This window comes from Ambystoma mexicanum, chromosome 10, assembly GCF_040938575.1.
Source record: "Ambystoma mexicanum isolate Mex_15411 chromosome 10, UKY_AmexF1_1, whole genome shotgun sequence".
Lineage (NCBI taxonomy): Eukaryota > Metazoa > Chordata > Amphibia > Caudata > Ambystomatidae > Ambystoma > Ambystoma mexicanum.
The window spans coordinates 1534738547-1534764002 of record NC_090932.1 but is presented as its reverse complement, the minus strand read 5'-3'; the positions used below and the strand labels follow the sequence as shown (position 1 = coordinate 1534764002).

General features: G+C 46.1%; 1 protein-coding gene across 6 annotated transcripts in view; it reads left to right on the top strand.

Moving 5' to 3' along the window:
* The window catches only part of PXN (paxillin), a 321226-nt gene extending 296943 nt beyond the window's left edge, over positions 1 to 24283 (top strand). For all 6 annotated transcript variants that reach the window (XM_069619738.1, XM_069619743.1, XM_069619742.1 and 3 more), the window contains one exon: positions 19715 to 24283. In XM_069619738.1, the coding sequence (XP_069475839.1) occupies positions 19715 to 19981 (267 nt within the window). In that variant the 3' untranslated portion in view covers positions 19982 to 24283. The remainder of the gene's footprint in view (positions 1 to 19714) is intronic.
* Positions 24284 to 25456: the final 1173 nt, after the last annotated feature.

Below are 25456 nucleotides of genomic sequence, written 5' to 3'. Positions count from 1 at the left end.
AGTTAGTGTGGTAACTGTAGCTCTGTGAAATAATTACTACACAGTGTCATTATGTTTATGCTTACTTTTGTGTTGCATTCTTCCCCTCTAAAAAGTGTATGTTGCCTTACTAACTTTGAATGGTACCCCCTTCTAAAAAGAAATGTGTTACTGTTTTAGTATTCTTAACTGAATGAGTGTAAATGCTCACCAATAGGGTTTACCTGCCTTGAATAACATTGTGTCATTCCTAAAGTGTATCGTTGGGTTTTGCTTTCTCTGGTCTGCTTTATACAGATCTAAAACAGTCTTGATGTTGATACTTGTCTGAGTTTCTTGTGGCCCATCTTCGGAGTATACAGGCTTAGTGCAATAACTGCTGCTTTTTGAAACTTATAACCCTGGGTTGTGCTTCCCTGAATTGCTTTAGTGCTTTTCTAAAATAGTTTCGTAAAGTTCTTACTTATCTTAGAAACTGTATTATACACTTAAAAGTATACTGGGTATAACTAGCTATTAGGGAACGGATAGTTATGTACCAATAGGTCAGTTACTTACCTGGAAATACATTGTCTTTTTCTTAAAGTGTAATAGGGTTTTGCTTTCCCTGATTTGCCTAGTGCATTCTAAAATAGTTATTGAGTGTGTATACTTATCATTGAGTAGCTTGATGCCCCTCCAGAAAGGATGAGTTGTTTTACTAGCTCCGAACCGATTTCTGAAAAATAATGTTGCAGGGCGTATACTTGTAACGAGGTTGGTTTATTATGTGATTTCATAACTGAGTGTCACTGCATGACTGACGGGGTCTACTACCCTTGAAATACCGATTGTATTCTAAAAGTATATCTAACCTGGTCTTATTCCCCAAGAACAGTAGATTACTATCCTAAATGTATAACCTTGGGTTTTACGCACCTTGACTGGCTTCTGGCTCCTCTAAATAAGGCCATACCTTGGTTTGCATACCATAGGTACTGGGTTGTATTTATGATGTTATAGTACTTACCAAGAGTTATCGTGATCTGCCTGTATTTAAATCATTTATTTTTTACAATACATAGTATTTGTGTTTCTTTTGACCAAGCTACAGCCCTCTCCCTCCTAAGAAGAGCCTGGTTCTCTGTCCATGCTACCCACATTCTCGGGTGGTACAGCCTTCTACTAAGAGTGGAGCTTATGTACTGCCTGAGATATGGTTTGTATGAAGTCTTGATAGGACTTAAGCAAAACTGTCCTAACACCCCTCCTATTCTTTTCCCAGTTGTCTTGAGACTTTCGCAGGATTCATTTTTTATGTCCTCCCTGCCTACTCCCCCATTACTTACCCTCTGTTTTTTAGCTGTCCCCCCCTTTTCTGCTCTAGTTCTTCTTTTCAACTGTCTGCAACCGTTTAATTGTCTAGGATCCTTTCTCCCTTTTTATATAGTGTCTTTGACTTGGCTCCTCCATTATTTCCCAGGTTCTCTCCCTTTTCCATTTCCCTCCTCTACTCATTTCCTTTCCTGTGCCCAGGCTCTCCTCCATTGTGATTCGTGTGAATCCAACCACATGACTGCATCACAGAACGCTCTTCCCTCAGGCTTGACCACCTGCTTCCTTACCACCAGACCACTGAATTGCCACACACTGTCTCGATTTCCACCCAATACCAAAGGTAGAAATATGAACTTCTACTCTCTTCCATCCTAACCCTCTCCTCCTTCCTCTGTGACTCAATAATCTTTTCACGGTCTGGCTCATACCACGCTCATGTCCCTGTATTCCACCATGGGGAACTTGGTCTTTTTCCCCTCCAATGTATTGACATTTAAAATTCCAGTTGTTTCATTGAACCTCTTGGCTACTTTTCTCTTGCATCACCCATGGCTGTGACTGAATCTGGGTCCCCCTGGCATGCGCTTGTGCTTGGTACTCCTTGGCCTGCTTTTGCACCTTGCGCTACCATTGCACCTACGCCCTGGGATGTGTTTGTCTGGGCCCCTTTGTGGCCCCTTTGTGGCCCTGATGCTTCTTCCTTCTCGAGCTCTTCGCTCATCCGCCTCCAACTCCCTCAGGGTCAGTTGCTTCTCCAAGCAACAAATTGGTGGTAGATCTCTTTCCTCAGCTGGTGTCTCCCACTGGAACAGCCTCCCTACCTCCCTTAAACGTGAGGAGAACCATCTCCGGTTCCAGAAGCTCCTCAAAACCTTTCTCTTTGCTTCTGCTTTTTCTCCTCCTCTCCTCTGCTGACCTCCTAGCTGTAACTGGAACTGCACTGGCTACCTGGACACCCTCTGATCTCTGGACCAGGTCCCTGCACTGCCCACCTGGCAACCCTCGCACCTGGGGACTGTCTCTGTATCCCTACAGCCCCCCTCCCAGCCTTTGACACTTGATGTCTGTACTTACCCATGCACTTGCCACATGCTGGCCGCTACTTATCATCTTGCCGTATACTGCACTGGCCGTGCCCCCTTCCCACGCACTGGCACGATCTGAATGACACCTGGCCTAGTAGGATCGTTATCCGTCCTCCCTCTGTTACCCTCCCTTGCCTTGTCACGCCTTGATACACTTGTGTATAGCCGCGTTAAAAATGCCATATCATATCTAAGGCTCCTACATTGAATTAACACCTGATGCTTTAGAGGCTGTGGTTACATCTGGTACACTTGCTCCCCCTGTCATTTTGGTGAATGGATGTCTCTGGTCGCCAAAGTGATATCACATGACCTATGACATCCCAGGTAGGGAAACCACCCACACAACTATTGGCCCTGATCTCGACTGGACAATGTCACAGGAAGTTATGTCACCAATGTGAAAGGTCTTGGCACATCACAAGAAGTGACATCATTGAAGTAAGAAATGAAGTGTACAATTATTGAAATAACAAAAAATACTGATGCAGACAAAGGGTGGTTTTAATTATCAAACACAATTTGCCCAAGGTCCTACCTCAAATATGGCAAGTGGCTGCCTGGAAATGTTATTGAGGCACCCACCACAGCCAACATAGTCCAAGGATACATCACCATTATTCCATTGCATTCTCGTGTACTCTGGTGCTGTCGCCCAATTGCAGGAATAGTGAACATGCCAAGGTACTTTTGCCATATGCTACCCATAGCCTCACAAGCCCACGCTCTACCATCATATGGCAAAAATAGCCCAAGATGCTCAGTTCATGTCTTCTCATGCAAATTGTAGCCTTGTAATTCAACTATAGTCATCATACATAAGATGATACAGCCTCACATGCAAGGTGCTGAAATCATGACTGATGCAGCCTAAAATGCTCCAGAACTGCCACTTTATGATGGATACGTTTTCATATGCCAGGTATATTTGTTGTATGCAAGCAAGTCTGGGGGAAGGATTATTGCTAGCCTACCTCCCATCCTGTCATACAACATTTGACTTGTACCTGTTCCAAATAATTATGTTTAGAATACAGTTTGCGTCGGGCATGGCCAAGCCGGAGAGCCATGTAGTCGCTATTTTTTGGCTCCTGCTTGCAGGGACGACAGTGGGGGCTTTCTGCATTTTTGATCCAGCAGGAACTGCAGTTGTGCGGCACGGTGTGGGGGCTGCCTTAAGCCCATTTTGGTGGAGTTTGGGACTCTGAGTTGTCCGCCTGCTCGAGTTGTGCCCCGTTATGAGTGACACGAGCCGCAGCGCTTCAAAGATGGCGCCACCCGGAGCAAGTTTGGGGAGATGCTGAGGTGAGCAAGTCGCCGCTTGCCCACTCCATTGGGTTCGAGGGTGAATGCAGGAGTCTGTGTAGGCGGGCTCTGGAGTGGACAGCGATGCTTCCCCTTAGAACTGACAGCGGCTCACAGTGGTGATTGCCCGGGAACATGCCTTATTGCTGCATGTGCCGCTCACGGGGAGGAGGAGCGGACATGCGGCTGAGCTCAGGAGTCGATACGTGCTCGCTCGTGTATAACGCCCTAAACCAGCATAACTGCAGTGCCCGCCATGGTTCATCTAGTGCGCAGTGGGCCAGTTTGAGCCACCCACGCTCTGTGGCCCAAGCTACCTAGCCTCACCGTACCAGATTTAGCACCTTCAACTGTGCTAATTATGAGGTGCCACTTTCTAGTTGCCACTTAACTTTCCATGTTTTATTCCAGGCAGGATCCATTGCAGGTGCTCCTGTTGCAGCAATGGACTACACTCCACGGGCACTGCATGTCTCTTTATGCTTGTTAGTGTTATAGAGCCATACACTATCAGTGAGCTGCAAGTCCCACCCCGCTCCCTCATTCTACTCTGGAACCAACCCATAATTGAGATGGTCTTAAATTGGCAGACAAATTTGTTTTGGCAGATAATCCAGCGCTAACCTACCCTGCTTGTAGGCCTGCAGCGTGGTTTGCAGCAGCTGCTTCCTTGGAGCAACGGATACTATTAGCCTACTTTGTCTGTGTTGTCTGCGGTGAAGGAGACTGGGGGCAGCGCTAACAAAGGGAGCTGCAGTTTTTCCTTTTGGGGATTACACTCTCTCCCATAGAGGATCTCATTATGGCATCAGGTAAGCCAAGGAAATCAAAATCCTCCGATATCAACGAGTTTGACTGCAATGGACCACCACAAGCATGAGCGGGCTGCTACTCCTGCCGCTTCCTAGGACAGGTTGGATTAGGAGGAAGCACCCACACCAGCTACGATGGTGGACATTGCTCTTCTCCAAAACCTAAAGACTGAGATGCTGATGGATCTCAAACGGACAGAACATCTCAGCATGCAAAGCAGACTTCATCCAGGCGATGTCCGATATCAATAGGAATGTGGAATCGATGGGAGAAAGATTGACGGACATGGAAAGCTCAGTTATGGAAATAACTTATGATCAGACGGATATGGAACGCCCGATTTTGCTTGAGCAGCAAGCGCTCATGCCAATGAAAATCGAAGATGGGGAGAACAGATCGAGGCGAAATAACGTAAGGCTTCGAGCGGTCCCTGAGACCGTTCGTGACACACAACTTATGCCTGCTGTGTTCCGCGAGATCCTTGGCCTCTCAGATAGTCCCGACATGATCCTCGACGGGACGCTTGGGGTGTTCTCCCCGTACCGGACAAGCCAAGGGTTATTTCCAGACGTTTTTAACGAGGCCTCATTTTTTAAACATAAAAGAGGACATTATAAAGAAGGCAAAAGGGTTCCACGAACACACCTTTCGTGGTGCAAAAATCCATATCTTTCAGGAAATAGCACAACATACTCTTCAGAAGCGGCAAATAATGCGCCCTGTTACCACTTGGGTTCATGATCATTCGATTGCATACACATGGGGTTTCCCGTTTAATCTTCTTTTTGATTATCAGAATGACCCAGGGCAAATCTTCTCTTTAGAAGATGCATCCGCCCGCTTGAAATCCCCTTCCCCACTGACGAATGCCCGAGTCGCTCCAGGGCTGGGGCTGACCGTCGTCTATAGACATGCAAACCAACAGGCCCAGATAGGAAGAAGCAGAGACAACAGAGAAGCCTTGAACGGCGCCCGTCTTGAACGCTTGCCTACTCCTCCCTGGTCTGTTGTGCCCCACTGGTGTTGGGACTTTTATCACTAAATTGCTTAGTCGCGTTCATTGCCTTGAGTGGTTTTGGAGAGGCGCACATTGTCAATGCACGAACTGCACCCCCTCAGCTTGCTGCTGCTACCTTGTCCATTTCACTTTATAACATTAGCTACACCCCACCCAAATATCCTTTTATATTACCTCAAGTCACGTATGTTTCCCAGGTCCCTTTTAGGGGCCATGTTGGCCATGATGGCCTTCATTGTACTATTGTTTTGGTTCTCTGTTTCAGATTTGATAAGGTTGAATGTTTTGTTCCATTGGAAGAGGAAGTGATGTGCTAAAAATGCATTAGGGTCAAACATTTCATGTGTGCCGTCATCTGGTTCTGAAATTGAGGTCCAGGACTATGAGCCATAGGACCCCTTCATGTTAAGTTTTCTCAAAATAAGATGCGTAAGAAAAGCTGCTCTACACACTGTACTGAGGCTGTATGGAAATACTTTCTAATTTGTAGCTGTCTTTATGAAAACTATCATGACATACAATGTCATTCTGTTAAAATAATCTCCCTGAATGCACCAGGGCTTAACTCCCCCTTTTAAGAGGAAATCACTGCTTCATAGGCTTTCTCACTGTGACACAGATGTGGTTCTCCTCCAGGAAACCCACTTGAAGCAGTCCGATGAATGGCGTTTGGTCTCTCGGAAATTCCCTCGCCAGTTCTTTGCTGCTGGGGGCAGTAAGCAAAGGGGAGTTGCGATTCTCTACTCAATGCAAATACACCCTTTCATCAAACACGGGCTTGCTGACAAGGAGGGGTGGTATATAGGTATGTCAGGCATTTTAGGAGGGGCTACGGTGCTCATTATTTTTGTTCAATATAAGGCCCTAATGACCAACAGTCTTCCTTTTCGAATGGATTGTGTCCTCGAACGTATTCCACATCTTTGACATGTAATGTCCATAGCTGTGTACTTTGGAAACTTTTTCGGCAGAGGGTGTCCTGCGTCGATGTCGGGGTCGATATCCCTCCAAGGCCTCCGTCGAGGGCGACGTCACCGGATGTTATAAATAGGATGCACGGCGCCCGTAGCCTTCCATTTTGTCCGCAAACGTGTTTGCTTCAGACACTAGGCGCACCTCGTGTATTCCTTGTGAATGTCTTCTTCAACCCCTCCGACTTCACGGTCTGGCTTCAAAACTTGTCGGGACTGCAAGTCGAAAATGTCGATTACCGACCCGCATCGCATTTGTTTTGTGGTGCTTGGGTGAGAGTCACAACACCAACGACTGTTCCAAATTGCGGGAGCGTAAGGGAAGCTTCAGGTAGGTAGGGGTTCGAAACCCAGGAAGTCCTGTAAATCCAAGAGGATGTCTACTGACGATTCGAGGGATGACTCTCCGCGTCGGGAGGATTCCCGGGGATCTCGGTCCCGGAGTGGTTCCTGCCATTCGTCGTCCTCATCTCAGCATTCTAGGAACCGCCGTCACCGGTCGCCTTCCCCGTCCTCCTCGGAAGATGGAGCCACGAGGAAAGGGGCTTGCCCAACAAAGTCCTCGACTGCAGAGGAATGGGCTGCCTTTCGAGAGCAGATGTTAGCGATTTTTCAATCGCAGAGCACAGTCAGTCTGCGCCTTCTGATGAAGCCAGCAGGGAACAGTCTTGTACCGTGGCTCGCACGCCTTCGGGCTCGGGTCCTCGAGGAGACTCATTGGGAACCTTCAAGGTCCCGTTCAGACAAGGCTCAGGATAGTTGCAAGAGACGTGCTTCCAGGTCTCGGTCCTCGTCTGCAGCGAGACCACAGAAACCTGGAAAGGGCTTCAGGTCAGCGTCGACTTTGTCGGCGCTGTGTCTGTCGGATACCGACATCGAAGCTTTGCCTTCTTTCCAGCCGTCGACTCCGAAACCAGTGGCACTCTCGACGCTGAAGCCTTCGGCGCCCTCGATGCTTTTGGGACTTTTTGCTCTAAATTTACTGTTGGAGATCCCTGATACTGTGGATCCTCCAAGGAAAGCTACTTCTAGGTCTGCGAGGCCTGTGGTTGACTCCAGACCCTGTTCTGTCCCGAGGCAGGGCTGTTCCTCCCTCTGGATGACATATATGAGGAGGAAGAAAGGTCAGACCTTGATATTGAGCCTGATGTGGCTCCTGCCTTTTCTGGAGACAGTCATTTGGAAGAGTTGAGGCAAATTCTTCATGAAGCCAGTGGTTTGGACACTCCTCCGGAAGTGGAATTTGGCAGGCCTGAGCCTGGGGCTCATGCGGAGTCGTCCTACAGGAGGTTCATGGCTAGGGTCACAGAGTATCTGGGCTAGTCCAGTCCTCCTGAAGCTTTTGTGCAAGATGATCTAACAGACGTTTTAGATCAAGGTCCGTCTTCTGACCCAGTGTTATCTTTTCATCTGACATTACTGAAAAGGGTGGCGGCTGCTTGGCAGTCACCGGAATCTCTTCCGGCTGTTAACAAATCGTTAACCAAAAAATATCGCCCTTCCACTAGCGACCCCGGCTACCTTTCATCTCACCCAATTCCTGAGAGTTTGGTGGTTCAGGCGGCTATGGCCACCTTGAGGCATGCAGCGTACCCTACCATCCCTCCTGATGGGGACGACAAATGCTTCGACGGTTGGGCACGCAAGTCGTTTTCTGCAGGGTGTATTTTAGTTAGTCAGCCAACTCCACTTGGGCCATGGCAAGGTTGTCACACACTCTGTGGAATTGTGTTTCTCTAGTGGCTGAGCATATTCCCGAAGGGGAAGAAAGGGATGGTTCCTGGCTCTTGTGCAAGATGGCATGGATGCCATGTGTGAATCCCTTCAGACGGGTTTGGACACGGTCCATGGCTGCAAGCACCGTTATACGCAGATTTGCGTGGTTGCGGGAGTCTGGTTTTGCTCCGGACGTGCAAGCCTGTCTTTTGAACATGCCCTTTGATGACGCGCATTTGTTTGGCAGCATGGCTGACGAGAGCCTTGAGAGGTTGCAGACCACAAAAGCTGCTGCAAAACATTTGAGAGCAGCTGTGCGCCAACCTTCTCCTTTTCATCCTAGGGGACAGCAGTGGAGGGGAGGTTCTTTTCATTAATACTCCTCCATTGGTAGAACGAGAGGGGCTGCCAGTCAAAGGGGTCAGCGTAAAAGTACCTGTGGTGATCGTGGAAATAGAGGTGCCAAAGCCGCTCAGGCAGTTGCCTCTGCCTTCAGGCACTGCCGCAGCGGCTCCTAAACGGTCATGAGGCCATGTCCTATGGTTCGCCGGTTAAGGGCAGACTGTCTCAGCATCTCGAAGAGTGGCGAGCTATTACTTCGGATGCGTGGGTTCTGGATACAATCGCCCACGGCTACTGCCTTCCCTTCCCAAAGCGGCCTCGCTACAATCCACCGGGGAATCTCTCTTTAAAGCTTCCGGATCCGCTACTTGTGCAGGAAATCTTGACCGTGCTAAAGAAAGGCGCTATAGAACTGGTGCATGTAGCAGAGAAGGACAAGGGATGGTATTCCCCTTCTTTTTTGATCCCAAAAAAAGACTGGGGATTGAGACCCATACTGGACTTCCGTTGGTTGAAAAAAACTTCTCGTGAAGGACAAGTTCAAGATGGTCACTCTTAAGTCCTCCAGGCCCTTCAACTTCAGGATTGGTTGGTGTCTCTGGACCTACAGGATGCTTACTTTCATGTGCCGATTCATACCAAGCTCAGAAAGTACCTGAGGTTTGCGGCTGGCAACTCGCACTTTCAGTTTTGGGTCCTACCATTCGGATTGAGTTCCGCCCGGGGGGCTTCTTCACCAAGCTAATGGTGGTGGTGGCAGCGTATCTCAAGCGAGGGAGGATTCACGTCTACCCATACCTGGACGACTGGCTGATCAGTGCGCGTTCTCCCGAGCAAGTTTTGGATCACCTCGGTCTCACCTGCCGCTCCCTCCAGAGTCTAGGCTTCTCCCTCAATTTCAAGAAGTCACATCCGACACCTTCCCAACAGCTCCAGTACATCGGGGCTGTGTTAAGACACGTCCTTGGGGGAAGTGCTCACCTCCGAAGGTGAGGGCTCATCACATTGTGCAGATGGTGGACAAATTTCAACATGCCCAGAGTCTCCCGGCTTTCGAAATTCTTAAGGTTGCTCGGCCTCATGGCATCCTGCGTTTTTTCTGGTGCTAGAGGCCAGCCTGTGGCCATGCATTACCTCAACAAAAAGGGGGGGTAGGGGTCATTCCTGTTGTGCCGAGAGGCAATGCAGCTCTGGTTCTGGGCCATCCAGCAGGATATTTCGCTCTCAGCAGTTCATCTGGCCAGAAACGAAAATGCGGCGGCGGACGCTCTGAGCAGGCAGAGCACAATCTCTCACGAGTGGGAGTTGACTCGGGAAGTCCTTCTGGAGATTTTCGCCCTTTGGGGAACCCCACAAGTGGATCTCTTCACCACCAGTGCTAACCGGAAGTGCGAGAGATTCTGCTCAAGGGAATTTCCTCTGAGAGGAGCCTTACGAGATGCATTCGTAGTGGACTGGTCATTCCCACTGCTGTACACGTTTCCTCCAGTCCCTGTTATTCCTCAAGTGTTGTGGAAGTTCGGATCCCACATGATCCTCATTGCTCTGGATTGGGCAAGCGTGGTACCTGGACCTTCTAGAAATGTCCATCAGCCCTCCACGCTGTCTTCCGTACTGAGAGGATCTGCTCTCGCGAGAGCGGGGGGGGGGGTCAGGTTCTCCAGAGGTCAGGACTCTAAACCTTCATGCTTGGTATCTGAAAGGTTGATATATAAGGATTGGGACCTCCCGGATGATGTGATGAAGATGTTACTTTCAGCCAAAATGCCAGCAACAAAATCCCTGTACCGTTGCCAAAAGTTTTGCAACCGTTGCAGAGGACAAAATGTTGATCCTTTTCAATGTTCCATTCCTATGGTTTTGTCTTTCTTGCTTTCTTTGGCCCACAGGGGCCTTCAAGTAGGTACCATCAAAGGTTACCTGGCGGCGCTGTCTATATTTTAGCATTCGTCTGAATAATGTTCTTACTTTAAGATTCCTTTGATTTCTCAATTTCTTAAAGGACTGACTAATGTGTCCCCGCCGTCACCTTTCCAGGTGCCGGTTTGGGATTTGAATTTGGTTTTGAAATTTCTAATGGAGCTCCGTCTGAGCCTTTGCACACTTGTCCTTTGAGGTTATTGTCCTTCAAGACAGTGTTCTTGGTTGTGGTAACTTCTGCTCGCAGAGTGAATGAATTGCAGGCACTTTCATCTAAGCCGCTTTACTGTGTTCCACAAGGACAGGGTTGTTCTAAGGGTACATCCTTCCTTTCTAGCTAAGGTAGTATCTGAATTTCGTTTGAGCCAGAAAGTGGTTCTTCCTTCTTTCTATCCTCCTCCTCATACTGGTAAGGAAGAGGAGCGACTCCATAGGTTGGATCCTAGGAGGGATCTGAGCTTTTATATTTCTAGGATGTCCAGGGTCAGAGTGGACGATCAACTCTTTGTGGGGTATGCTGGACACCAATTGGGCCAGGCTGTTATCAAACAGACCTTGTCCAGGTGGATTATACTCACCATTACTGAATGTTACAGATTGGTGGGCAAGGAGCCTCCTGACGGGTTGTGAGCTCACTCCACTAGGGGCGTGGCTACTTCCACAGCCGTCCAACGGGGAGTTCCTATTAGGAATATTTGTGATGCAGCCACATGGGCTTCTATCCACACCTTTGTTAAACATTATTCCCTGGATACGATCCATGGTCAAGATATGGCTTTTGGTAAGGCGGTTCTTTATTCTGCCATTTGATTGGGTACTCTAAATTCTTTTCCCTCCCATTTTCTGGTACTGCTTTGGGAGTCTGTCAAACATGTGGACAACTTTGGCAGACACAATCCATTCGAAGAACAAGTTACTTACCAACTGGTAATGTTCTTTCGATTGGATGTTCTTCCAACATATTCCACATCGCCCTCCCAGCCTGCCCCTCTGGAGAATTTCCTATGCGATTGCAGCTTAGGTTTCCGCAAGGCTATGTGCAGTCAAGCAGGCATTGGATTGGTGCCACACCTTATGGGGGAAAAAACATGAACTGAGGCTACAGGCGCCGTGCGTCCTATTTATAACATCCAGTGACGCCGTCCTCGTCGGAGGCCTTCGAGGGATCTCGACTCGACGTCATCAACGCAGGCCCTCTGCCGGAAAAGTTTCCGAAGTACACAGCTGTGGACATTACATGTCAAAGATGTGGAATATGTTGGAGAAACATCCAATCGAAAGAACGTTACCAGTTGGTAAGTAACATGTTCTTCTGACCACCTCTTTTCATCCATAGCTCATTCTGCAGAAGGTAAGCTACTTTTAGAGGGGCGATTGAAACACTGTAATAGATCCAATAAAAGATTGCTCCTTGGTGCCCTCCTCAGCATGTATTCATTCTTCAGCATCACTTTCTCGGGGTAGGGGGTCTAGAATTTGGGCTTGCGGTTGGCGGTGGACACCTGGCGACACCTACATCCGACTGACTGGGATTATAGCCCCATTTTTGACATCTCAATGATGTTCTACTGCGGGACCCTCTTATAGAGGAGAAAATTAGGGATGTCCAGTAGTTTCAAATTAAGGATACTGGGGAGGTAGCCCTGAAATCTGTGCGAGGCGTGTAAAGCTGTAATTCGGGGTGATTTTATTAGCCTAGCTGCTGCGCATTGTATATTATTGCACACACAGATCTCTGCCCTTGAGGCTCAGGCTCTGGAGCTGGAGCATAAATGGGCAGGCTTGTCATTTAAGTTTAAGAACTGCCAGAGGGAAGTTGGAAAACCTACTCGCGTGAGAGGCGACGAAATACCTCTTGCGGACTAAGCAGTTTTACTACTCGAAGAGTAACAAAGAAAATATGATATTTGCTTGTAAGTTGCAACACCACCTGACCAGAAACCATATAAATTGTCTAGGGCCCCAATGGTGAACTTCGCTTTGATGATGCAACTGTAACATTCTCACAGATTATTACATCTCTTGATTTTGGGCAGAAAACTTAAGATGTTGTGCAACAGCAACACTATCTCTAGTATTTACCCCGTCCAGTTCTCTTGACAGAGGACAGGTTGTAGGTGGAGCGCTCTATTGAGGAGAGGTTCTTCATGTCATTAAACTACTTCCTTTTGGACATCCCCAGGCCAGGATTGGGTTTTCATAGCTTTTTATAAAAATGTACAGGCTACCTTACAAAGCTATTTAACAATTTTCTGGTGACCAGCAGTGTAACCTTTCCTATGGCGATCTCAATTCTTACCCTTTTACTCAAGCCTGGGAAAGATCCACAGGAATGCTCGGTATACAGGCCTATAGCCGTCTTGTGATTTAGGTCAATTATATAATGAGGGGACCCCGCTCCACCTTTTACGCAATGTAAAATGACGTTCACGTCGCCTGACTGAAAGATTTCACTATATACAACTCAGACACTGGGCATCTCGCCCTGAGACCAAAAATAGAGGTGGAAGGGACCCGATGCCTTTTGCGAAGCTGGTATCGTTTAACGTCTCTTGTCAAAAGGTTTCTAACATATAACTTTTAACGGAAGATACAGATGAGAAGATGGAGACAGAGATGGGTGTCAAAATTCCAATTACATCATGGGAAATAATATGGAGGAAGCCCTCTAGAGCATCTATATGTACCACTATATTGGAGAGCTCTTACAAAAATCATTTATCGACGGTATCTAACACCTGACAGTTTACATACTATATATCCCCTAGTTCCCCCCAGTGTTGGAGAGGCTGCCCGGAGGTTGGATCCATGGCTCACATATGGTGTCGTTGTCACGTAATTAAACCGTATTGGGCAACTGTTACTCTAATCCAAAAGTTTGTGGGCATTCAGCTTCCCTTAGATTCTTTGGTAATCTTATTGGGTGATATAGACAAATAGGAAATGTTTACCATTGGTGCCCCTCAATCTGTTTCATCGAAGCATATGCTTACTGCAGCTAAACTCACCATCGATCAAAATTGGAAGAAGGCCGACGCCCCTTTGCTCCATATGCGGTGGGCCAAAGCGCCATGGAGAAAATCACTGCTACCCTCTACGATACTCTGACCAAAATGTAGGCGTGTAAGGGATCCCTTCATTACTTTCGTCATTTCGAAATGATTACAGCCCGCTGATTCCTCAACCATGGAAGTCGTTTTCGCCATTGTAAGAGTCTCAGCAAGCACAGCAAACGGACGCTGTGCTGATTATTTGCCTTGTAGCCTCTCGATGTGTTTCAGGTCCCTGTGTTGAATTCCTCTCGACAGCTGCAGTTGAACCCGGTGCTCGCGCTCTGTTTATTTGTTTACCCCTTTTAATTGCTTAACTATTGGAAAGCACATATGTACAAAATGTTTCTCTCCCGACACATCTCTTCTTTTTGATTTTCGATTTTTTTTTCTTTTAACTTACCTCTGACTCTGGTAGTAATTCCCAATAGGTATTTTGAACAGACTTGCATTATTTAAAGCATAATTAGTGTTGATTTGGAGCTGCTGATATCATCGCTTGGGCTTCTATTTCCCATCTCTTTTTTGATGCTCCATACAGGCAGTGCGGGCAGCCCCTTAACCTGGTTTATATACTCAACCCGTTGAATGGGATCACATTGAATGTGACAAATCTGTATTGTAGATTTGTGGGGTGCTGATCGGCTCTGATTAAAAACGTTTAATTTGACAGCCTCCATAGCCCCTCCCAAAACTGTACTATGCTGCACTCAATACGTTACATCTTCCCTTTCTTTTCAGCCGCAAGTTCTTTTCTGTACAATGTTTAATGTTATTTTTCACTGCTGGGTGACTGATCCAACCTCTTAAGCATTATTAAGCAGATATTGATTATTTACAGTTTACCGTGCACCACGTTATCCAGTTGCAAGAGTGCACTTCACGTTTTTTGTGCACTTTTAACTCAAGTTAAAATAGCACCCAGCAAATTGGTACGTTCTTCAAAGATGTAAAGGCCCTGGATGTACTGGGGAACTTGAAGGTACAATTGCCCTCCACGGAAGAGGTGCGAGCCAGCGGGAAGAGGTGCGAGCCAGCGGGAAGAGGTGCGAGCCAGCGGGAAGAGGTGCGAGCCAGCGGGAAGAGGTGCGAGCCAGCGGGAAGAGGTGCGAGCCAGCGGGAAGAGGTGCGAGCTAGCGGTTCGGAAAGATCACTGTCCCCGTTGCCACTCCACACTCACTTTGTTACATATGTGGAGTTTGAGAGGAAGACTTAGAAGTGCCCACCCACTGTCTCGGGGTCACAGGAAGGAACATCAGATCATCAAGACTGCACTGTCTACCCTTATCTAGGCCCCTTTTGGAGCCAATTGTGAACATTAAGAACGGCGAAGCAACATTTCAACTTAACTGTGGTGTGCCATAGCGCTTGATGCGAGTTTTGAAATGTTTAATATGTTTTAAATATATTTACTGCTCTCTACCAGTGCTTGGCCAGGCCTGCTAAGCCCTATTGGCTAAATGCACACACGCATCCTAATCGTACTCCTTGATCACCAACACTCTGGACGAAGGTCCTCCGAGGGTGTTCCCACTAATCGCGTATCGAGACTATAATGATGGTAAAAGGCACTATAGAAGTGACGAGTACAGTACAATACTAGGTGATCGGAGTATTTGTTTCCAAGATGTATCCATTCATTATATGATATGGCATTTATAACGTGCTTATACACAAGTGTTTCTAGGCGCGAAGGAGGGGGAACAAAAAGGGAAGACAAACACAGCGATCTTACTAGGCCTTGTGCCATTCAGATTGCGCAGGGAAGGGGCGGGGAGAAGTGCCAAGGGTGGGGGAAGGAGGGAGAAGTGCGGGACAAAGGAGAAAAACGCAGCCAACGCGTGGCGAATAAGTGCAAGAGAGGGGACTATAGGGTTACAGATACAGACCACAAGTGCGGGGGAGCCAAGAAGCACTGCAGGATTGAAGCTGCACCAGGCAGGGACATGGGCCCAAATTCGGAGGGTGACCAGGTGACTAAATGAACTTAAATTCTCCCCATTATCCTTCTAGGACTTTGACATGTGTGAATGATGAGTAGAGAGTTCATATTTTGCTGGATCTGTAGCGGAGTGAAAGATTGGGATATCTGATGTCTATACTTTAGCAGAATTTCTTACTGTAGTCGTATGTAATTCGATAAAAATGTATGATAATAAAAAAGACAGCACTGCCCTCAGAAACGGTGAACTAACATTGCCCAGAAGGGCATCTGCAAAATGCTGATGCCCATTGCCAGATCCTGTCTAGGCATTATAACATGTGCCATGACACGATGTGAGCGCAGTTTCAGGTGCTACGTTCAGGAAGGAGTTGCTGTATTCATTGGGTTTGGGCTGCAATTCCTCAGGGTGGTTTTGGAGGCCACGTTGGCCTTCACCCCGTAGCCAACTTCTACTCTGCCCCATACCCGCCAAACCCTTCTGGTCCTCAACTTGTTACAGTGCCAACTTCTCTGCTTACAGAAGAGAGTCCCATTGAAAACAAATCACACCCTCTTCCCCCACCCTCCCCACCCACACGCACGCTCCAGACCTTCCAACCCCCCCATCTGCCAAAGGATCTCTAACCAAATATGAAGCTAAAACCCCAAAAGATGTATAATTCGTTTGGCAAAAATATGCAAATGGTCATGATTTTTTTCTCTCGTGTATGTCTTGACTATTCTATTGTGATTTATTTGGTTAAGTTATATATTTCGTTTGCGTATAGTGCACGTGCATAATTATGACATGTTTGTTTTAAAAGACTGACATTTTATACTTCCTTACATACTTCAGTCCTAGCAAATATCTGGCATTATCAGTACATCATGTAATGGACACCACAGGAGTGTAAGGGACGGCGGAGGGCTTCAGACACTTTTATTTTTATTATTTTATATTGCGTTTTGATTCCCACAAGCAAGCAAGTAGGAACCTTTCACAGAAAAAAACAATCAAAATCCCACAGTTAAACCTATTAAAACAGGATAAAGCAAAGTATGGAGGAAAGCAAAGCATCCAAGATTAAAGGAGAAAATTAAGAAATACCTTCTACAAACATAAGGAAATGAAAAAGTAAAATATCAAGAAAACATATTCATATTATTAAAAATCCATTTTGATCTCCAGCATTCACTCATCTTCACCCAATTTTGAGTGTTCCAATGTTCCCAGTATTCTGGAGAGCAGACTGCAGAGGGCCAAAATCAGGCTCTGTAGATCCCCTCTCCAGAGGCTGCACCACAAGGCTTTATATCCTACAGCAATACCCACATATTTAACTCTGGCTTCTTTCACAGCCATACAACCCATCACCAGATGTTGTGTGGTTTCTATCATATCACTCCTACCACAAAGCCTACAGCCTATGTTTTCCCCCACATCAGTTGATCCTCTCATTCCCTCCAGAGTCGGCAACTGATTTAATCGTCAGCGGAGAGACGGACACTGCAATTTTGTACATGGAAAGATGAGTAGGTATTTTGCAAGCTGTTCCCTTTTATTATTAAGCTTTGCATATTCCTTGCAAAGTTTATATTTAGCCAACTAGTCTTTGGTTATTGGCCAATCGTATTGAAATAATACATTTTTATTTTTTACCTTAAAGGGGTTTATCGCCAGCTCTTCTTTGGAGGAACCTATCTCAACCAAGAGTTCATGCATTTGATGTTTTAGTTTTTGTAATTGTCGAACCAGAATCGCGGTTTTGTTCTTCATCCCCATCCTTCATACAGTGATTGAGCAGGCGGGTTAAGCAACTTAACGTAATTTAATAACCTCCTCCATTTTGCTCTGATGGACAAAGATATGAGCCCAAACTCATGTCTTACCACTGTGTCTGGTAGTGAGGTTGCTAAGCCCAGTGTCTTTTTCCATAGCATGCCCTGTGTAGTATTTTGCCTATCATCCAAATCATTTAAGTTGATATCTAGGCCATAGAGTATAGTAGGCTCCACTTGTAACAGTTAGAACTGAATGAATGAGTTCAGGGTAAAATGGCATAGCTGGGCATATATGCATTTTCATTTTTGTTTGAAGCGGCTAAATTTGGCATTAATGTGTTGAATCCCACATTGCATGGAAATAGTATTTGCAACCTCATACTCCAGGTACGTCGGTGAATTTACTCTCTAATCGTTCATCCCCCTACGCACCAGATCATAATTTTTGGAGTTCGCATTGTCGAAGATCTATACTCTCGCTTTTTGCCAATTTATTTCTAGATTTTCTACCGCATAAGTGTGGACCATTGTAAACTTCCGCTGCAGACCGACTGGGGTGGGATCAAAGAGAACTATATTATCTGCGAAAGCTAACCCGTCGAGGGTTACTGTACCCTGTTCCATGTCTTAAAATCGATGCAAAAATGGCCGTGAATACAAAATATTGCGGCAAAAATGCTGTGGTGTTTTGTGCCACAATCATGTAAAGGATGCGGGGGACACCCCTGCAACCCCTGGACCCATTATACCATTTAACGGGATCGGGGGACAACCCCGCAACCCCAGCTCCCCTTAAATGGTATAATGGGGTACACGTTTACCGGGTCAAACCACAGCATTTTGGCCGCAATTTTTTTTAAAAATTTTTTTTACCAGCATCATTTTTGCTTCGATTTTATTACCGGATACCCTGTACCCAGCCTTATTGGATTTGTGAGGGCCCCCCCTTCCATATTTTTCGAAAATCTGATGCATAAAGATTGTAGAGGGTGGGGGCTACCACACATCCCTGTCTCAGCCGAACTGATGTCTTGACAGGGGCCGTCATAGCCCCCTCCCTGTCCAATCTGACTCTCACCGTAGGATCAGTGTGGAGGACTGCGAGCAGCCGCACTAAGTTGAGAGGAATTCCTATTGCCACAAGCTTCGACCATAACGTCCTCTGGTGACCGTGTCAAACTCATGTGACAGGTAAATGGATGCCATGTAGACAAGCCCCAGTGTATATTTATTCATGGCTGCCCACATATGTGCCATAGTACAGGTGTTTAGGGGGGGAGGGAGTACGCATCCCTGAGCGAAATCCCACTTGATATTCAGTTAGTAGTTTGAATTTGGTAATCTGGGTTTTAAGTTCTTTTATCAATAAGGTGCCTTAGATTTTGCTAGTAGAGTAAAGCAATAGACCTTAAATTCCTTGGATTTTGTCTATCCCCTTTTTATGAATAGGGATAATAAGGGATGGTTTCCAAGTGTCTGGAACCCGGAATGAGAGACACATATGTTTAGAGGTCCCAGAGAGGAGGAGCCCAAAGCTCCACATCATTTGTAATGATTAGTTGATGGCTATTATCCGGCCCTGCCGCTCTTGAGGTTTTAGCTTTCCCTATAGCCCAACGGACATCCTTAATGTCCCAGGGACATACCTTTGCTTTTTGTGACACATTTCCTTCAAAATCATAGGCCTCATCATTTATTGGGAGGGAATACTTTTCCCATAGGTATTGCTCCCAGACCTGAGCCTTGATCTGACAATCCCCTGCTGTTTGGAGCGTTTTCTTTGTGACATTCCCCATCATTGACCAAAAGTTGGGCGCATCATTTCCAACCCTAGATTCGATCATCTCCTGGTTTGTTTTAATGTGTGTTTCGCGCCTAATTGATTTAAGTGATCTCTTATATTCTAGCATGGTTTTTCTATTTGCTTATAGAAAAAGGAGTAAGTAGTTCTAGCTCTATAACATGCTCTAATATCGGCTCTCTTTTTCACTTTTACCTTTCTGGATATTTGTGTCATTAATAGAATGCATGGAATACCCCTGAAAGCTACCCTTACCAGAAAGTTGTCTCAAACACTGTTATAACTTATTGTTATAGTTATTCTTTTATTTTTCACCATATTCACATTAGATCCCTTCTGCACTGCCAGGCACCACTCAACTCAAGAACAGAATAAACACAATCTCACAACATTTAACTTGCAAAATCCTCTCCAATGCTTCCACCCTGCTTTGAACCACCTGATTGCACTGGCCATTCACTTCCTTCTCCTTTGCCCCAGGGGTTGAAAAGCAAGTACCAGACGTCGCAAGAAGGGAGGCATGACTAGCAGTTGCTACCTCTGGCAACCCCAAAATAATATCCTTCCCATAGTATATGGTTTATTTGGGATCCTTGGTGTACGACCCTTGGAGATGCTGTGACTGCATGTACTGATTGTAGCATCACAACCTCTCCTGTGTTTGAGGCTCATCTTTCTTTTTTTGTTTTAGGAGTGCTTCACACCATTCATTAATGGAAGCTTCTTTGAACATGATGGCCAACCTTACTGTGAAGTGCATTACCACGAACGCCGCGGCTCACTCTGCTCTGGCTGTCAGAAGCCCATCACTGGACGCTGCATCACGGCCATGGGCAAGAAGTTTCACCCTGAACACTTTGTCTGTGCTTACTGCCTGAAGCAGCTAAACAAAGGAACCTTCAAGGAGCAGAATGAGAAGCCTTACTGTCAATACTGCTTCCCAAAGCTCTTTTCTTAGGGCCTGAGGTGTATGGTAGGCCCGGAGCATCGCTCTTCTGTCCTAAGAAGGGCAGATCCTCTCACAGGTCTACACCGTGGCCTTGCTGCCTTAGGAGGGATGCCTGGGGAGAATATGCATGGACAGGTGCACAGAGGGTGTGTGTGTGTCTGACCTTTTAACTGGAAATACCTCTCCTGTTTTTACTGGGTGGTAGTGGAGAGAGTCAGAGTGTTATCATTGAGTTCATTATTTTCTTATTGATAAAGAAAACTCCCCACCAAGATTAAGGAGCGATAAACTGCATTGTTCTCTCAATATGCGGTTGACATTTGCATTTGGGAACAGTAAGGAGTCTGTTACCTTTAAGTCTGGGGAGTCAATCGTGCATAGCTTTGGGAATCTTCTCAGTGGCCTTGGTTTTACACTCAATCATTTTTGTGGCGGAGATTAATTATCTCTGCCAATCTCAGAACCCTGATGAATCCCCTTCCATGGTTCCCTGTGTAGGTAGTCCTGGAAGTCTGGGTTTAAGGTGAATGGAGGCGCCACCCCTCCCATTAAACACATGGATCTCTTCACACTGCTCTGAAAGGGGGTTATGTTTTCCACCCATACTCATTTTACCTTTTCCAGAGCCTTTTGTACCCGCTGGGCCGGTTTCCCATTGACCCTCAGTTTAAGACTTGGCATCTGTTCTTATCGTGCGTGGCTGTGGGTGTGACTGGTCTGACCACAGCTTTATCATGAAAAGGATCTGATTCTACCAGTTTGATTGGCCCTGATCCTACTTGCCTATGTTGGCTTGGCCATGATGACAATTATCACAGATTGCTTTCCCAAAGATAGTTGCATTGGATTTCATGGTTCTGTTAGCCCAGTCTGCTACACCATGGCCTTACTTTCACTGGTTTATGGTCTTTGGCCATATAGATATGCCAGGTTGAGCCAATTTGCCAGTATTGCTTCCTTAATGACCGTTATTTACTAGTGTGTGGCCCAGACAAGCATGGGTAACTAGGACATGGATTTGATGGTTATAGTTGACTCGTCCATGCTGGTGCTTATTTGCCCTAGTTTGGTAGATCATGGCCCTGATGGATTCACTTTGATAATGTACGGCCTGATAGCACCGGTTTGCTACCATATTTCTGATGAAACCTGTTTGCCAGTATGTTGCATTTTCTAGCCTGTGTAGTATTCTATGGAAGTAGCTAGTTTATGGTCTTGGGTGATTGCGTTTGATGTAGTCCTGGCATTGTTTGATCGTGTTGGTTTGACCAGTGAAATGGAAGCTTAAATTTGCTAGATCACAACTCGGACTATGGGTTTACTGGTCCAAGGGTGTGAATGTCTGTTTATTTGGACATTTCTCTTGTTTTTCATCATACTGGCTGTCCAATTGACCTGGTTGGTCCAGTTTGCTTGACCATGTATCCGGTTGACGGTTTACTTGGCCATGACACTGGGCTGTGGATTTAGCTGTCCCTGCTCATCCTGTTTCTTTGGCCATGGACGTGAATGCTTATTGAAACCCTAAGACCGGAGGTGCCAACACTGGAAATGTTCTGTTAATTGTGAATCTGACTTTTTCGTAGACGAAAATGTGATATTGAGTCTTTCTCGTGACCTCTAAACAGTCCCATGTACTATAGAGGGCTCTCGCCGAAGCTATCGGACTCCTCGTTTGTGTTGACCTATCTATCTGCACTAAGGTGGAAATAAATAAGTGCCATTGCTTTTTATCACCCTGTTCTCAATTCCCACCCTAAAATGCGGAAGGTTTGTCTCAATTTATATCTGAAAAACTTGTGCATGCAGACAGAAGTGGGCTCTGCTCTCAGGCTGCTAGTTCTCTGTGGTGATTTAGAAAGGCACAGCCTTAAATCTGCTTTAGCTGAAAAGTGTTTTTTTAAAAAAAGAAAAGAAAATGCAATCTTTTAAATCGGCTTTCTGCAGACGGGGCTGCCCTTACCCACTCACAGCAATAACATTTCCTACTGACTGTTACTGGTAACAAGTCTGTTCTACTGACTGGGACCTCATCCCAGTCCAGGGTCTTCTTGTCAAACTAACACTGTATGATGTCTTTGATAACAGTTGATACATTTCTACAATGAGATTTGATTTCCTACCATGCAATTAACTTGTGATGCTGATGCAAAATCTTTTTGAAGTGATTTAAAGAAAGATACTTTTTTATATAAAAAATATATATATATTAAATCTAACATTAGGATCCAGTAATGCTCGTCACTGGATCTGCCTTCAGACCTCTTAACATTCAGTATTGTCATGTCTAAGGGGAGGAGGGTCTACCAGAAAAGATGAGGGAGTGGGGGGGTCATTTATCTCTTGTAATGGACATGTGAACTGGTCCCATCCATCGCTGCTTTTGTAACTGCTGTATTCTTTCCCCCGACTTTTGCCAAAGCCTCAAAGGTTAAAAAGGGATCTGGGTGCGCTGGCTGCATAGGTGCACACCCCAGAATGCTAGAGCGCTGGATAGCGAAGGAGGCGAGTGAGGTCTGATGGGAGAAGAAATGAAGGGGAGGAAAGACTGGAAGGAGGCGATGGAGAACAGATCTGAATTTGTACCAAAGATTTTTTTCTTGTCAGTGTTGCTGCCTTTGCGTTTATATGAACCTCAATTCCCCATCCCTGCTTTATTTCAGAGTTTGTGTCGGGCTGCTTTCATGCTGTAACTTCACCTTCATTTAAGCATTAGCATCTGGACCGTAGAATGGGCCTGGATGATGATCCTGGCTATAAACAGATGGCTACTTCTGGCACTTTTGGGTTAACTAGCAATCCGGACAGTGGCACCGCTAACGCTTACCATCTGCTGATTATAAGGTTCAGACGTGAAGTACTAGTACCTTTTGGTTTTCTGTCCCGCATACCTATGGAACCATTGATGTTCTAGCTTAGCAAGCCTACGATGCCAATGTGTTCTACTCCTGCTAACCTCTGGTACCTTTATGGTTTCCAGTCCTGCAAACCTGTGGCTTCAGCAGTGTTCTCTTCCCACCCATCTCTAGTACCATGGAGTTGCAGTCCAGCATAATCTAGGTACTATGTGTGTTCTATTCCTGTGCAGCTCTGGCGCTTTGATTGCTCGACATCTGTTTCTCTTGTCCCACACATGGTCCACTTCTCTATACAGTGCTGGAAATTTGGTCCTGGATGGTTCTACCGTCACACTCTTAATACTTAAAACCTTATGCCTGGATGTCTCTTGAACCATTGGTGTGCTGTTTGTGAATGATGCAGTAATCACGAGTGGACTCGTTCCGAGTATATCTGGAACCTTAAATATCGTCAACCTTTCTTCTGGACCCAGAGGTGTTCACCTTTTGACTCGTAGTGGTTTTAGGTCGGATCCCTCTGGCTAGCATAGTTGGGCATAATGACCGTTCCATAAAGGTTTTCAATATAACAAACTATTCTCGGGCCATAGATTTATATATACCGCTAGAACTATGGGTTAGCTTGGTCTGGATACCTCTTGAACCATGTGTGATGGAACTTCTGCAATCATCGGTATGCTGGCTGCTTATGTCTGTAATCGTTGATGTCTTTTTTCTGGATTACATCCGTACCCTAGCCTTGCTGGTTCTGGATTACAGATACCTCCTGGTACTATTGTTCTTCTGGTTCTGAAGTGTAGGACTGGTTGCATTGCACCTCTAATGGCGAAGAGCCGTTCCACTATCTACATTGCTTTGCTGGTTCTGAAAGGTGCAATCTATCATTCTACCAAAGGTGTTGGGACTCTGGGGTGTGGCTACAACAGGTGCAGTAGGTTTGCTGGTTTTACCGGATGTAAACTCAAAAGTATGCAAATCTCAGAAATGTAAGAACCTGGTGTTGCTGGTTCTGTGGTGTGAAGACCAGAGGTCGAAGGTGTTTATGTGCCTTTTGAAGCCCGGGCTGCCGCTTTGGCCATTAATTGTAGGGTCAGTCAATGTAAGCACTTGCCCCGGGCACTCTTGCTGGGCACTGCCCTATGGGTTAGAGACTGCGGCCTGACACTTAATACAGCTATGAATTATATATGTATATCTATATTTTTACCATGTTTTCTCAATAGATTATATTTAGGGTTCCTGTAAATTGGGCTTTTAATCCTATGTGCTCAGCTCACGGCGCTGTGTAACAAACTCTTGCAGTGCATCCAAAGAGTTTAGCCCGCAGCGCTCAGACTGAAGCTTGACTGGATCTCCCCTCTGGGGCTCTGTGTACTTTATTTCTGTAAAACATTTAACTTTGCTTCCCTTTTAAAATTTGTGATTATGCCAATAAAATTTGCCATTATTTTCACTTGCGTTTTTTGCGTCTTCATGCGTGTGCGGGCATCTGCTCGCATGTGTTAGATGAATTCTGATGACTTTGACAGTAAACCGACAAAGATCCTCCTACGATTTTTGCTGTAGTTTTAAGAGGAAAATATGGTAAGCATTATCTTCACAAGTATCTAAATGGAGTGAAAGGAAGAAGCTACCCAAACACTCCCTAAGAGGTACATGTGAAAAATCTATGCAAACTGCAGTGCCAAGGTTGTATTTATGACATTGAAAATGCAAAGTGCTTTGCAATGAAGCACTGTCCCATTCAGGAGTGCTTTACATAGACAGGATACACTAGTTGATACATGTAGCCAGGTGGTGGTGACGGGGGAATAGGTCTGAAAGAATACATGGGGCCAGCTCTTGACATATATCAAAGGCATCTTCAGTAAATAGCGTCTTAGATGCATAGAGATACTGTGTCCAGAGGCGACAGAGGTTTGAGGATCATTGGTGCTGTGAGTAGGGAGAATGATGGCACCATAAGAGGTTGTGGCTCCAACCTAGGGCAAGCTTAAAGCCGCTCAGTTGGCTGGTCTAATTTCTATGAGTACTGAATTCCACGGATGCATAGCTAGCAGGTTGCAGGAGCGAAAACCATGAGGCAGCAGCACAGTACGGATGGTTAAGGAGAGCTTGGAAGCATTCAGTACAATGAGGAGAGCATCAAGAGATGGATTCACGCAGGTTGGCACCCTTGCCCACGGATATATTAAAGCAAACAAAGGAATTTGCCCTTCTCCCATGCCGACAGAAAGGCAGTGTGTGGAAGTGGGAGAAAATTGTGGGATGTTGTAGATGACTCATGGATAAATGCTCAATTCCTTTCAGGTAGCAAAGGCGTGTGGGGGCTTTTGGGGGGAAATCCCATGCAAAGGCTGTACCAGTAACCCAGCCTGCTGCAGACTAGGGTGGCTGTTGTTTTGGGAGAGTGAATGGGGTGAGATGGGGATGGACCCTTGTACAGAAGATTACATCTGGCATCCGTAGCAATGGAGGCAATATAGTGCTGATGCATCATCCAACGCTCGCAATTCTCAGGGGGGTGTCGGTTGGGGTGATGGTAGAAGGGTGTGCCATTTAAGTCTGGGAGAGGGATCACTTGGCGTTGGGAGGATTTGAGCATCCAGCAACACAGCCTCATGTA